This window comes from Megalobrama amblycephala, linkage group LG7 (genome assembly GCF_018812025.1).
Source record: "Megalobrama amblycephala isolate DHTTF-2021 linkage group LG7, ASM1881202v1, whole genome shotgun sequence".
NCBI lineage: Eukaryota > Metazoa > Chordata > Actinopteri > Cypriniformes > Xenocyprididae > Megalobrama > Megalobrama amblycephala.
Window position 1 is genome coordinate 15901032 of NC_063050.1, and position 16165 is coordinate 15917196.

Consider the following 16165-nt stretch of genomic DNA (forward strand, 5'->3'; position numbering starts at 1 on the left):
AGTAGAAATTTCCCACCAGCATTTCTTATTTGTTTATTCAAAAATATTTAAAGAATCTCATAACATTACTGAACGCAGTTGTACTTTTTCAGTGTAAATTATTTAATTTGGTCACAGCCCTATAGTGCCTTACTATTTTAATTTATCAAATGTAAGAATATGAAATAACAGATAAAAGATTTGCATAGTAATAAATATTTTTTTTTCCAGACAAGCTACCTTTTTCTCTGACAAGTAAATGACCAGTTTAGTTGTCCAAAGGACAAGCACAAAACCAGGCTTAATGTCCAGCACTGTATTTTGTATTTATATTCTGTCCTTTAATGGTAGCATCACTCTTATATTTGATACTGACACAAAGGAGAAGGTACAGGCCTACAGAAATATTTTATTGTCATCAGATGTAGCTTTCACACTACCAGCATCTATAGAATGATTTTGATCCGCATTTTATTGTTCATAGCAGAGGGCTCTCTCAACTTGTTATATTTTACAGTTTGTCAAATGATACGATTTTGTAGTCTTTGCATACACATGCAACCCTTGAAAGCCTGAAACCACAGAGCCCCCCCACATAACAAATCCCAATTTAACCCCTGCCTACATTCACTCAATCTTCTTAATCACAAAGTGAAAGTTATCAGCCTTTTATTTTGCATGAATAAATGCCATTACCAAAACATCCAAATCTATTGGTCTGTTATCTGTCATTTAAGAAAAACAACCGTTGGATTGCAAAGTAAGAAAGAAAATACAGCATTTTGCACCTCATGAGGAATAACCATCAATTTTCTTATGGTTACTTTTCTTAAATAAGACATCTTTAATGATGTATGCAGCCTTCAAATGCGAGCTCCGGAGGACGCAGCCTCTGAAATGAGATGCAGATTCGAACAGTAACAAAGGCGCCAGTTTTACCATTTCAATTCCAGCATGAGTCCTTGTCTTTTGGAAGTGCATGCAAAGTGGATTTGCTTTTACACCGTAAAGATGTCATGTCAACATGTCAACAACACAAACCAAACTCTTCCAGTCTCAGCTTTTTGAAGTCTCAGTCTTTCAGTCTCAGTGTTTGAAGGCGGGTCAAAATAGATGTTGTTCATGAGCAACCGGCTGCCATTACACACATTTTTACATTGTTATGTAGGTTTGTAACAGGAAGTGAGACTGGAATTGCTGAAGAATCATTTCGGCAGTTCAGAATCAATTCATTCTTTAAGGCAAAAATTACTTTTTTATCCTTCACTTTGATCTTTAAAACAATGTGACAAAAACACACGCAAGTTCAACCCAAATGTTTAATGTCATGATTGTTACCATCTATTTGCATTAGTTTATATCCAGCTGGTCGCTTTTATCTATTCGTTATGCAGCAAAGTTGCATAGTTAAAACTAGTGTCATGAGAAAGCAAACTGTATCGTCATGCAGCAGACATATATAAACAAATCAGAAATGCATTTGATTTCAGTTCTCTTTTAACATCACTGTAATACAATACAAATCTTATTTAAATAATAATCAGTGTTCTAAAATGGAAGCAAATAATGTATACATATATACAATATGTGTAATGTCAACGCTATGGCCTTTGTGTAGATATTTAAAGATGGTCATCTTTAAATGACTGTTTGGATTTATGCATTTAGCATGAGTGTTTGGATTTATATGAAATGGTAACACTTTATAATAAGATTCCATCTGTAAGGTTAATGAAAGTATTGTTCATTGGCAATTTCAACATTTCAACATTTTAAGTGCAGTTCCTCATTGAACGTTTTCAGAAACTGTATTTTTGTATGAATTGTATTTTTATTGGACTACTGACGACTGTAGGGTTCAGTGAGTGAAGGGTCGCACATCGGCCGAGAAGCGCAGCGCCTCACCACGTCTTTAAAATTCGAACACATTGTCTTCTTTGGGGCTGTTAACACAGAACGCGCTTTTCTGCGTTACTTTTTCTTTGTTTTTCTATGTAAACATGCGCTAAAAGGACGTGCAGAACCGTTGCGCTCGCGTCTCGATGCATGACATGGCGTTCTAAAGCCATGAATCAGTTCAGCTAAGTTAAAAAAAAGTTTTAAAAAGCGTCTCGAGACCTTGCGGTTTCCCCCATTCCACTGCCCGCGTCTCGCGTTTTTCAAAGCAAAAACGCGTTGTGTACTTAGTTGCTTGCTGCTAGACGCAGCGAGTCGTAATGAACTTAACGCGCAGGACCGCACATGTATTCAAATCAAAGCGATGTTAAAGGGACAGTCATCACATTATAAAATGCGGTTATATTTTTTCCGGCATCACCGGGGCCCTCCCTCAGCCCGGGGCCCTGGGCTTAAGCCCAGGTAAGCCCGTGCATTAATGCGGCCCAGTATACAGTAATTAAAGTTGAAGTGCCTGAGCTTGCGAATCATATCCGTAAGGTAGAGCATAACAGAAATAACATTGGTATTATTTTTATCTTTATATGATGCCATGCAGTCCACCTGTCCGTTCTGACTTCATGCCCTCCGGCAAGATCAAATCCAGTGAGAGCAATCAGGAAGTGTTTCCGTCTGCCCATCGCTCTTCCTGCTCTCTTATTCATGGAGGAGAAGCAGGACTCGTACAGGAATACTAAAGTGTGAAGCTACAGGCGGGCGAGGAATTGATGCTCAAATGAAGCCTGAAGGATCTGCTCAGAATGTCAAAAACTCTCGCTCTTATTAAGCATCTTCTGCTAATGTCCTGCTTCCTGAAGCTTGGCAGTATGAAGTGGACTGGAACTGATGCACTGAAACGAACAGTTTCGAACTGATTCATGGAAATGATTCAAACAGTCTTGCTCAAGGGCACAATGATGACAGCTCAACATTCCTCTTCAGGATTTAAACCCACAACCTTTCAGTTAACAGCCTTGTAAATATAATGAGGGTCCTGGCTCTCTCAGGGGGGCAAATAAACAAGACATACTGTACACACACATTGCACTGGCCAGGAATGGTTTAGAACACAGTAAAGGTGATGATACACGGGGCAACTTTTTGAGCAATGTTGCTGGGCAATGTACACCCTACAGCCTACACCAATTTTTAAGTTAGTAAGTTGTTAAAATGAGCATTAATGAGGGATAAAACAAGTTTGTGTCCAGACTCGTGTCTTAAAGTTGGAAAATTTCTCTGCGTGTCCTGCTTTGTTTTCAGATTTTGTCTGTGAAATAATATCTAATTTCTTCGGAGTTGTCTGCAGAATGGACCACTGTGACAGAAATTAAATGAGCTGTCAATTTGTGGTAGAATAAAACATCAATGTGCCAGATTTTATGCAAAATAATCAAACGTGACTTGCAAGACGGTGTCTGATTTATAGACTAAAGCTGCAGCTCTGAATGATTTTGTGACAGAAATTATCATGCAGGTAATCAAACGAAGAAAAAAAGAAAAAAAAAACATTCAGGGTTTAGTAAACAACATTCGGCTCCCAGAAGCCACCATCAGTGCCGCCCATGAACCAAATCAGCAATGACAGGGCCACAACAAATACACACGGACCAGAAACTGAGATCTGCAAAACAACAGCTGAAAGGACCCGAGACGAGAAGAGCCGTAACACGAGTCTCTAGCTCAGATTGATGTTGAGAGCAGCCTCTTCACTCACCATCTGCTGGTGGCCATCATTCACACCATAGACGCTGAGTTTGATGAGAGTCTCACTGTAGACGGGCCAGTCAGGTGGGAAACTCCCTCCAGTGAGAAACACGGGATCTCTTGTTCCCTGCAAAGAGGAAAAAGACCAGGAGGTGAATGGATGAAGATGATAAATGAACTAACAGCGAACCTGCCGCACGCATGGTCACTCATTCACTTATTCAGTGGCAGATGGGAATAAAAATGAGACGCTTCATGTTAAAGGCAAGAGTACAAAGGAGAAGGAGTCCAATCAGATCAGTGATGTGATGAACCAGCGGTTTCAAAAATATGGCCTTGTAAAAGAAAAACAAAACAAAATAAAGAATAAAACATAAAATATTAGAGATGCACCGATTGATCGGCCAGGGATCGGAATCGGCCGATTTTCCTCATGATCAGTCTCACTTCTTACCGATTCCGAGCCGATCTTTTTTGTTACATTTTACATTTGATTACTTTAATTTCTGTAGTATTTCTTACCTGAATAGAAACCCAGTTATCCCAAAAAACTTCATAGCTCTCTTTATTCTATTGCATTTATTTGAGCTGTTTATATTTTATTACTGACTTTTACTTGTTTTTTTTTTTAATGAAAATAAAACTTTGCATTGAAGAAAAGTAGATTTTTGTTTGTATATGGTGTCAATTATAGTTCTTAGAAAGAAAATCGGAATCAGCAAAAATCGGTATCGGCCGATCTCACTAACAAAAAATAGGAAATAGGAATCGGCCAAGAAAATTGCAATCGGTGCATCTCTATAAAATATTCCATATATATATATATATATATATATATATATATATATATATATATATACACACTGATCAGGCATAACATTATGACCACGTTCCTAATATTGTGTTGATCCCCCTTTTGCTGCCAAAACAGCCCTGACCCGTCGAGGCATGGACTCCTCTAGACCCCTGAAGGTGTGCTGTGGTATCTGACACCAAGATGTTAGCAGCAGATCCTTTAAGTCCTGTAAGTTGCGAGGTGGAGCCTCCATGGATCGGACTTGTTTGTTCAGCACATCCCACAGATGCTCGATTGGATTGAGATCTGGTGAATTTGGAGGCCAAGTCAACACCTCAAACTCGTTGTTGTGCTCCTCAAACCATTCCTGAACCATTTTTGCTTTGCTTTGCCAAAGCATCACACTGCCTCCACCGGCTTAAAGCATCAACACTACAAATATCAGAACTAGCCGATCTTACTAACTGATTATTCATTTTTTGGATGATTAATCAGCCATCCTGACCCATTCCTACATCTAAAAGCACAACCACAGCAGTACACTCTTAGAAAAATGGTTCAATGGTGATCTATAGAACCCTTTATGCCAAAAAGGTTCTATATAAAGAGAAATATATTAAATGAAGGCATAATGCTTCTATGTTTAAAAGGGCTATTTCAGTTTTTCTAATGATGCATGTTTACGAGGCGCTTCATTCATAAAATCAAAAATGAATTAAAACGAAATAAATCAAGTGAAACTAAATCCATAAAATGATCCCATGATGGAAACACTAAAAAGGCTCTAGAGCAGGGGTTCCCAACCACATTCCTGGAGGCCCACCAACACTGCACATTTTGCATGTCTCCTTTGTCTGACACACCCATTTTAGATCTCTGAGTCACTACTAATGATTAATAACCTTAATCAGGTGTGTTTGATTGAGGAGACATGCAAAATGTGCAGTGTTGGTGGGCGTCCAGGAATGTGGTTGGGAACCACTGCTCTAGAGTATGAAGTGCCTGACAGAACACTTAAAGATTCTATTCAGAAGCTTTTCTGTTAATAGTGTAGAGCGAGAGTTTATTTAGTGCCCCGCACTTCAGACCTCATGTTGAGATGTACCCGCACCACATCAAAAAACATCTGTTTATGTGACGTGTACGAAGCCAGTCATCTTCCCACGGCCGATCCCTCATGCACTTATCATAGTTCACTGATCTCAGAGTGGAAAACTCCCAGTTTAAACATGTCGTTCTGGGGCGTCTCTGGACCCTGGCCCCCTGAGACGGTGGGTGGGACCGATAGCAAGTGGCGATTGTAAACTCAATCACACACCCAGAAAACCAGAATCTCGAGCTCCTTCTTAAGGGGTAAAAAGCAGCCCGGCTATCATTCATGTCAGTGCTGGATCGATGCGGCCACAGTCTATCTGTTTCACATCTGTTTATTGGCTGAGCAGACGCCGCTATCTGAGCCCAAGATCACATTGAGTCTAAGTGCCTCCGGTTCTGCAAATGAACTGAAGAAATGTATCCAGTTAAAGGGATAATTCACCTATGAACGTATATTCTGTCATCATTGACTCAAACTTATGTCGTTCCAAAACTGTCCACTGAGAAAAACCAAAGGAGAATTTTTTTTTTTTTTTTTTTTTGGAAAAATCGGTAGTGATTAGTTTTGAAGCTCCAAAAAGCACCAAAAAGGCCATTGATCTGAAGCCACAACCCACATTTAAGGTAATTCATTGAAAATCTTCTCCTCCGCTGAGCTTTTAATATGTATTTTCCAATTCTGCCTGTCTAAAATGGTGAGTCAATGACATCAAACATGGTGCAACACTTTTTAAACACAAACATGAAACATATTTCAAATCTTCAGTGTAGGGGATGAAAATAATGGGTTCATTTTAAAGATGTATTTCTCAGAAAAGCTACCTCAGCTTCAGAAGACACGTAATATAATGGAAATCTGTTTATGCCACATTAAAAAAATGGGCACTTCTGACATAAAAAGTGAAAAATTTTAAGTCTAAAGATACTAAATCTAAAGATACTAGGTCATAATTATGAGATAAAAGTATATAATAACTAATTTTGTCATAATTATGACAAAAAAAATGCATAATTGTGATAAACATTTAGACTGTCATAACAATTTTAAATTGTTTAATGTCTTTTTATCTCATAATTCAATTTAAACCAATTTCGATTTGTGTCATTAGTTTTGTCATAATTATGACTTTTCAATACAGTTTTGGCTTGTCATGTTTGTTTTGATCGTAAGATATGTCATAATTATCTTAAGTTGAAATTATGATAAAAAAAAGTCATAATTATGTCATAATCATGACTTTTTATCTCATAATTTCAACATGTCTTAATTTAGACGTGCCTCATAATTGCCTTTATCTCAATTACAGGCATAAAAAGTATTAATTATGCCATAAAATAAATATGACATCACCATTTTGACTTATGTAATGTCCTTTTATCTCATAATTCAAATTAAACCAATTTTTACTTGTGTCATTAGCTTTTTGTGATAATTATGACTTTTCAATACCATTTTGGCTTTTCATAATTGTTTTTATCTTAAATAAAAAGTGATAATTATGTCATAATCATGACTTTTTATCTCCTAATTTCAATTTATGTGTTAATTCAGACTTCTCATAATTACCTTTATCTCAGTTACAGGCATTAAAAGTTATAATTATGTGATAAAATAATTATGACTTCATAATTTTGACTTATGTAATGCCTTTTTATCTCATAATTAAAATCAACCCAATTTCGAATTGTGTCATTAGTTTTTTGTCATAATTATGACTATCGCAATTTTGACTATCATAATTATGTCATAAATTGAAATTATAAGATAAAAAGTCTATTTTTAATCTTTTTTACGGTGTCATTTTTTAAGTTTGTAAAGGTGGAAGGAATGAAGAAAGTTAGTCATACGGGTTTGGAATTCGTTTTAGTTTTTTTGTTTGTTTGTTTGTTTTGGATGAACTATTGCTTTAAACTAAAGCAAGCTACACAAGACGACACATAGAGACATTAACCAAGTGTTCTCTCTCTCTCTCTCTCTCTCTCTCTCTCTCACACACACACACACCACCTTAAGGGATCTTAGAGTCTATTACAAGTTTGCATCATTCATCAGTTCAACAGGGTGATTGATTTCATAAGGTGCTTAATTAAAAGAATCAGCAGGATCTAAAGGCTAAAAGGTTTTTGCATTTTGTCCTGTAGACGACTCCTGGTCCCTAAACAGCAGCAAGAGGACCATCTATGAATATGGCTACAGTTACCAAGTCATGTAACTCATTAAAAAGTACTGCAATATCACACTTACCTCACCTTCCATGCCTTATAGTTCAGATAGAGTTGAGATAAAGCAAGTAACCAGCACAAATCTAAACCCATACAACCACAAGGTCAATATCTCTGGTGGTAATAAATCAGTGGAGCGACGCGGGGGAGCACTGAAAACTCACTGCTGCAGCGTGGGTAATGGTCAGTCCTCAGGACTAATGGCCCCGTTTCAAAAAGCAGAGCTTATTTAGTGTGTGTGTGGTGAATGCGGGGCGGAGGGAGTCATTTAGACGTGTCCCAAAGTGGCCAATTTGTTCCGTAATGCGCCGTCATGCTGGGCAGACTCAGACACACTCATATTTTTACACTAACCAAATGTTTGATAGGAATGCGATGCAAAAACGGACAGGATAAATAGATGGTTGCTACGATTTTGGCAAGAAATCAATGTGCACACACATGCACAAACTTCAATAACACATAACCGACAAAAACGTTTTATAAAGAGGCAGGGGAGTGACGTCAAAACTCACTTACTGACCTCTTCTTGAGCACAGATGGACATTTATAGAATGGGATTTTCCAGGAGATTAAGAGGTTGAATTTGTCTGAATTCTTCTCCTGTGTACACACACACACACACACACACACGTTTGTTTTTGTGAATTGTGGGGACATTCCATAGGCGTAATGGTTTTTATACTGTACAATCTGTATTTTCTATCTACCTACACTACCTCTACCCATCCCAAACCTAATCATCACATTTTTACTTTCTCAAAAAAACTCATTCTGTATGATTTATAAGCCTTTTGAAAAGTGGGGACATGGAGTAATGTCACCCTCTCCTTGTAATGTCATACCCATGCCATTATACAAATTTGTGTCCTGATATGTCACAAAAAAGTGCAAACATACACACACACACACACACACACACACACAGGCAGCATCTTTCAAAATATATTCAGGGATGGAATTGAATATTCTGATTATTAAATTGTTTGGTATTCTTAGTATGCAGTAAAATTCTACATTCCATATGCTAACCATTCCAAAGTTTGCAATCAGTACAATTTTTTTTTTAAGAAATTACTTTTATTCTGCAAGGATGCATAATAAAGATGATCAAATAATGTTCAATTAATTAAATTTATCAAAAATAAAAGTAAAGACATTTATAATGTTACAAGATTTCTATTTCAAACAAATGATGTTCTTTTGAACTTTCTATTTTGTTTTCAATTATGATAATAATCATAAATGTTTCTTGAGCATCAAATCATCATATTAGAATGATTTCTGAAGGATCATGTGACACTGAAGACTGGAGTAATGGTGCTTTGATCACAGGAATAAAATATAATTTATAATATATTTGCATGGAAATCAGTTATTTTAAATTGTGATAATATTTCACAATATTTTTAGTTTACTGTTTTTTACTGTATTTTTGATCAAATAAATGCAGCTTTGGTGAAGAAACTTTTCCAAAACATAAAAAATCTTACTGACCCCACATTTTGAATGCTAGTGTATTTGTTCTATTTTGTTATTTTATAAAACTTAAAGATTAAAATCATCCTTTTTCCCCCACAAATTTGATGTGTTGAACTTAATACAATAATATATATATAAAAAAGTATTTTTTTTCTTTCTCTAAATAAAAAGGTTTCAAACAAAACATACTTTCTTCTAAATATAATTCTAATAGTTTATCTCCTCAGTACCACTTTCCATCCTGATAGTCTTTTACACCTGCCAAAAGCAAAGTCCCTTTAAGACAAGTCATTTCACTCGGCGGCCATCTTTGAAACGCCACTCGGGCATCCTGGGCATCATGCCCTATCTCTTTGAATGGGGAAACATCAAATTCTCCAAAACTGTTCGCCAACCTTACGATTACATTTCATATTTGAAATCACCAGTGAAATCTGACAACAGCTGTCTTATAAATGTTTTATCCAAACGCTCGAATCATGACAAAAAACTGTATTTTTTAGGCTGGATCAAGCTAATGCGCATGCGCAGACCTAAATGCGCGTCTCTTCTGCCATGTTTCAGAGGCGCGCGTCTGACTGTTTCTATAGAAACCGGTGCTTCTAACGGCTGCTTCAGTGACGCGATGACTTTACCAGTCGGCGATTGGCTCTTATTTAGAAGGCGGGACTTATTCCGCCATATTGCGCGTTACACTTTCTCCCATTCAAAACAATACGAGTGACACGTCTTGTGTTATTCTATAGTCTTTGCCAAAAGCCAGTGCCCGGTTGCATAAAGCACCTTAAGTGTAATTTTCCCTTAAGATCGCCCTTATGTTTCCCTTAAACTTAAGGGTGTTGCAGAAAATAACCGTTAAGTATTACTTAAGGGTTTCTTTAGGTGAAACGTCATAAACCCTAAGAATTTCCCTTAAGTATGTATTTTTCACGTAAGTAATCCCTTAAAAAACCGTAAGTGTTGCATAAAGCCCCTTAACCGTCATTTCCCTAAGTATAACATAAGGTTAGGAAAACTTCACCTTAAGTGTTACACGGAGTGAGCAGGTTCAATCCAACTCTTCTAACGAGACACGATCGACCGTTTTATATGATAAACAATTTGTACTTTAGCCATTTATTCACATAAACATTGATGAGATCACATATGTAGCACATATCTTATATGGACAACGGAAGCGCAAACGTGCGTGCATCACACGCAAAAACAAACCTCATTGGTTCTTGCGCGCACGTTTGAGCTTCGACACAGCCGTAACTATGGCTGTAATCATATGGATGTTTTTCAATAAATGGACATAAATGATGAGAGAATATTAAAAATATCTTTATTTGTTATCCAAAGATGAATGAAAGTCTTATGGGTTTGGAACGACATGAGGGTGAGTGAATGACGGCAGAAATCTCAATTTTGAGTAAACTATCAATTTGAGTTTCTCGTCTGGTCGTTCTCTTTCATATTTGGTTTTCTTTTTTGTTTTCCTTATCTATCTTATGTTGTTTTCTGTGAAAACGTACCACGATATGTATTAACAAATAACGTGTCCATGGCAACAGTAGAATTTTATAACGGCAAAACCTGGGTTGCTGTCGTGAAACACTTAACGGTTTCCCTTACCTAAGTGAACAGTTTAAGATATTATATGCAACACCCTTAAGTCATTCCCTTAGTTAAGGGGAAATCACGCCTTAAGTGTCATACTTAAGGGAAAAACTTAAGGTGCTTTATGCAACCGGGCACAGTTCCTAAATGACATCATCCTCCAGGAAGTGACATCAAATTTGGTGGGAAAAACAACTCAACAAATAAGCATCAAAATGACAGAAATCAGTATCAAACTTTCAAAAGATTAAACAAGAATCAAAATTAACACAAATATTAGACAGAGCTAACAGTCAATCCCACTAATTTTAGTTTACTACTTTTTTTTTTTCCATTATTGAATGTACATTAATAAGTATTGTAAAAAATTATATTTTATAATATTATATATTAAAGTTACTGATAAAATAAATGCAATAAATAATACACAGAAATATTAGATTTTTTGTTATAAATATCCCTTGTGTATCCCTTCTCCAATAAATCCTGTTGAAAATACAGGATTATTATCAGATTAACAATATTTTACCAATCCAGTAACTCATATAAAAAGTATAAAAAACTAATTAAATTGCATGACATGGCAATATTTGCATGAATTCAGTAAGTCACCATGGCTCTTTAAAACACCAGTCAGATGCAATCCTTCACTGCCCTCTCTGTAAAAATGATTGGTCACACTTCAGTTTACAGGAGTAATTTTCACTATTAACTAACAATTAACTAATACATTTCCCTCAATAAACTCCTAATTACTGCTTATAGTTAGTAAGGTAGTTAAGTTTAGGTATTGAGTAGGATTAAGGGATGTAGAATGTAACGCACAATTAGACATTAATATGAGCTTCATAAGAACCAATAAACATAGTAATATGCATGCTAATAAGCAACTAGTTAATAGTAAGAATTGGACCGTAAACTAAAGTGTTACCAAATTAAGATCATTGAAGTATCTTTCACAAGAAAACACTATTTCAGTCTTTCTACTTCAAAATGTCCAGTTTAATTCAATGTGTTACTCACAGTTTCTTTGAAATTATTTGTGAAATGTACTAGCAATTTCTGCATGAAATAGTTTCAGTGCTTCGTTGACTGACTGGCCGTTTCTCCACAAGAGTACCACAGCAGACGTTAGCATCAGCAGGAAGCAGCACAGTCCCCCAGCAAGACCCCCACTGGGAAATACGGGAATTTGCCAGGGCAAACGGCTGCCTAACTGCCTCCAACATGTTCACACATCCATGCACGAGCACACACACACTCGCGCTTTACATGAGATTAGATGCGCATTAAGTCGAGAGGCTGGGGAACAGCTGTAGTCTCATTTCAGTCTACACCACCTGTCTATATTAAACAACAAAAGTGGGCCAGCTCTCCTCACAGCGCGCGGCCCACACCTGCAGCTATTTCAGACAACTGCCATTCACAGGAATCCACAACAGACGGCTCCCCACGCACAACAAAATCTGGGAAACTCGCGTCACAGTTTCTCCCATTAGGGGAACCTCTGTGGTTTTCAGCACCACTTCAGATGATCACGTGTGATTATGAGCCGCATCTCAGCCGAACTGATAATGTGTGCATGATTATATACACTTAATTTCAATTCATTTGTAAATTGCTTAACAAATCGCATTGCATACCGTTCACGGCATAATGCTTCATTTATGAACGCAACACACAGCAAACAAGATATATCAAGATCCCCTAAATTCAGACTTTCATGAAAAAAGTTGATTATTTATTCACACATTATTGATTCACTCAAAGTCTTCTGAAAGTTTGTGGTGGAGAAAAGACCAAAAATGTAATGTTGATTGAGGTGTTAAGGATGCCAGTGGTTTTCTGATCAAAAGTCGCATAAGAACCAAAGAACTAAATTCAGATGACTTTGAATATAGCACTACTTTTGAACTACTTTTATAGTACTTTATTGTGGTATTTTGACCTTTTGGGAACTTATTTGAACAGACGTGGTCATTGCGAACTGCTGATATGTGTATGCAAAAGTGCTTTATGAAGATTTTATCAGAAACTTTACATTTATTTTTACATTTAGCATAAATTCAGCTTGTTTGGAACACTTTTTCAAAGTCATCTCAGTGGCAAAAAGTGTCCCAATCAACCTGAATTCACTCTATGCATTTAGAAGACGTTTTTATCTAAAGCAAACTACAATAGAGGAACAAAACAATATATAAAAAGTATATAAAATAATTATAAAAAGTATTATAAAACATTATTATTTATGTTTTTATATCATTAATATATTTAATTAAAATATTAAAAAAATATATATACAATTTTAATATTCATTCAACTTCCGCAAATGACTTAATAAATATAAACTGACACCTACCGAACAACACCTCAGCTTCCAACAACATGAGCTCAAGTCCATTTTTAGTCCAGAGTCTAGAGTGAGAGGTTAAAAGCGGCAAAATTCAGCACCTTCCAGCATCCAGCTTGCTAGATTGCTAAAACTGAAACTGACGCTAGTCATCGTCCGCTGTATACTATGAAGGTTTAGATATGTTGCAGAACTACAAACACACATGGATGAAAGCTAAATATTACTGCAGTCTGGGCGAGCTTCTATAGTGCAAAGCTCTTTCCTCTAGCAAATCTAATTTGGAGGGAAATAGACTTCTCTTTGTGCACTCATGTGGGGCTGAGAGTCCATGTGGAGGGAGGAAAAAACAGGCACAGAAACAGAGAGATCAGTGTGTCACTGGAGGGTGTGTCTGGGTGTGAGATACGGGCAAAGGGAACAACCAGCTGTTGCCCTCAATAAAGAACTCAAGAGGATTGTCAGCAGAAACATGCCCTCTCTCACAGTAAACTGTGTGTGTGTGTGTGTGTGTTAAAGATACATTTTTAAAGTACATTTGTTTAAGGGGATTTGGTGTTGAATATGTTGAGCCTACTGTACTATGCAACTTTACAAAAAGCATAATAGATATATTTCTGTCATGACAACTCTCAGAGTGTTTGGGATGGTAATGGATATGACAATGTTGATATGTTTGGTCTTGGCGGAGTAGATCTGCTACAATGCTGCTGTTGGTTATTGCTGCTGAGCAAGTACGGGACCTGCTACAGCCAACTGCACTGGCAAAAGTAATGTTTATTACTTTTAAAAATAGCAGGTTTATACAAGTTTATTATTATAAAATAACATTTTAATTATTTATTAATAAACTAGTGTTTTCTGAATCAGTGTCGGCTGCAAAGATGAAGTTGACGATGCTGACTCATCATCTCCACAGTAATGCGCCTATAGAGAGAAATGCACTTTTCATATGGATTACATAATCAGAGAGTATTTGTTTTCTATTCGAATGAAAATATTTTCATTTAAAAGTAGACATTTCAAGCTTTCTATAGATATATTTCTCATGAGGCAAGTGTCCTATATGCTGAGTTTCGGTTAATTTATGTGACGCACTGATGAAGACCGAGAAAGCAGAAAGCGTATCCTGTTTGTTTTCTTTATTTTACAAAAGCACAATATTTTGTTGTTATTTTGAGTGTATACAAATAAAAGTAGACCCTTTACTATTCGGAGTGATGTATTAATCTTATCTGTATGACAAAAAATGACAGTATTTTAAGTTGAAAAAATGCAAGTGATCACGCTGGCGCCTCCAATGTTGTAGTGTGCCACCCACTGCAGTGATAAACTTTTCCTCCATTTTGATGTTCCTTTATTTTCTGGTGTTGCATCAACGCCATTGGCTAGCTTCTGTACTAGGGTATTTGCATAAGGCCATCTGATTGGTTAAAGCCTGTGTTTGCGGTTGCTAAGTTGAAAATTTTTCAACTTCTGCCGCAAGGAACGCCAGTGACTCATCGCAACAGAACCTACAATTCAGTTTGGCAATGCATGACGTCACCCATTCAAAGTAAATGAGAAACGTTAATGCCGTCGCTCCATGTGAATCAGCCGTTAGACATACTGCTGCTGTACAATATAGCGTACGTGAATTACCCGTAGCAGATCTATCCAGGTGGAGCTGGGGAAGGTGGAGGGTTTCTGAAAGCGCGCTGCAGCTGCTACAGCAAATGCTGACCCAGTATTTGTAAGTTGAGCAGCGAGCTCATTGGTACCAATCAGCTGTGCCCTATAGAGAATGATGTGATTGCAACCAGATTGAGTTAAGAACCTATTAGCCTGCGCCATCTAGGTTCATGACAGAACTTTGTATAAAGATGATTTTTCCCAATGTCTTTCATCTATTCCGGTCTACTGCAGTGACTAAGCCATTTAACACTGGGACTGTTGCTGTTTGTTTGAGCCCGACTATCCTGACACAGCAATACTAGCTCAACCAATAGAGTAAATTGTGGGTGTGGCTATCTATTTTTCTGACCAATGGCATGGCAAAGAATAGTGTTAATTTTTTACACTGTTTTTTTGTCTTAGTCATACACTCTGAGAAGAAAAGGTTCTATATAGAACCTTAATGGGTTCCACCTGGTGCTTCATATTAAACTTTTACAGGCTCCTATCATGGAATCATTTTATGGATTAAGTTTTATTTCCAATTTTAGATGTAATTTTAGTCAATGAAAAGAACAAAAGAAATTAAAAAAATATATATATTCAAATTTTTCCATATTAATATAAACATGTTACATGCATCAACATCTAACTAATAAACAAAGTGAAAACTGTTGTTGTTTTACAAGAGAGTGCTAGGAAAAAGTCATTCATTGTGAGAATGATGCTTCACCTTTACATGAACTTTCACACCACAGATATTTGATGTTGTCCGTTTGATCCATCATTTTGATAAAGCATGACTTTGATGTCAGAGTTCAGTTTGTTTGGTTAGTGTGTAAGTTTTCCGAATTTGGTTGAACACTAGCAAACTAATGTCTTTAACTAGTGTCTTTAATTTGGGATGTAGTTGGTCATAAATGGCAATGCAAACCAGTATTGATGTCACAGGCCTAACCTCTTCCATATGCATATTTGCATTTGCATGCTCTTGGTCACATTCATCATTCTATAATGAAGTTTCTCATCAGTAAACAGCTGGCACTAGTGCTTACATCGACAAGGTAAACATACCACGGCTTGAACGTAAAAATACAACTTGAAAAAGGACCTGCGAGGCTCTTTTTTTGAATCAATCAATCAAACCAAGCATGAAACCCGCCTAAGACTTAATCTACATAACCCAAGTCTGACATTGAGGGAAAAAAGATTATAACCCAGTATCTTACCGGAAACAGATTCCCATTTCCTGTAGCCTCAAGCTCTTTAATTAGGCCAGTGAGAATAGAAACACAATGGGATCATGCAGTAAATGGACATAATGCATGTTGCTGTTTTTACTTACA

The 16165-nt window shown here is 36.7% G+C and overlaps 1 protein-coding gene across 7 annotated transcripts in view; it reads right to left on the minus strand.

Moving 5' to 3' along the window:
- Positions 1 to 16165, minus strand: part of inpp4b (inositol polyphosphate-4-phosphatase type II B) — a 244590-nt gene that overhangs the window by 183710 nt on the left and 44715 nt on the right. For 4 of the 7 annotated variants that reach the window (XM_048196108.1, XM_048196110.1, XM_048196109.1 and 1 more), the window contains one exon: positions 3629 to 3745. Coding sequence is in view for 4 of the 7 variants with exons in the window: in XM_048196105.1 (XP_048052062.1) it covers positions 3629 to 3745 (117 nt within the window). In the remaining 3 variants the exon portion in view is untranslated. Of the gene's footprint in view, positions 1 to 3628; positions 3746 to 7754; positions 7920 to 13175; positions 13430 to 16165 lie in introns of those variants that run through there. The other 3 variants (XM_048196107.1, XM_048196103.1, XM_048196106.1) reach the window with 3 other exon arrangements.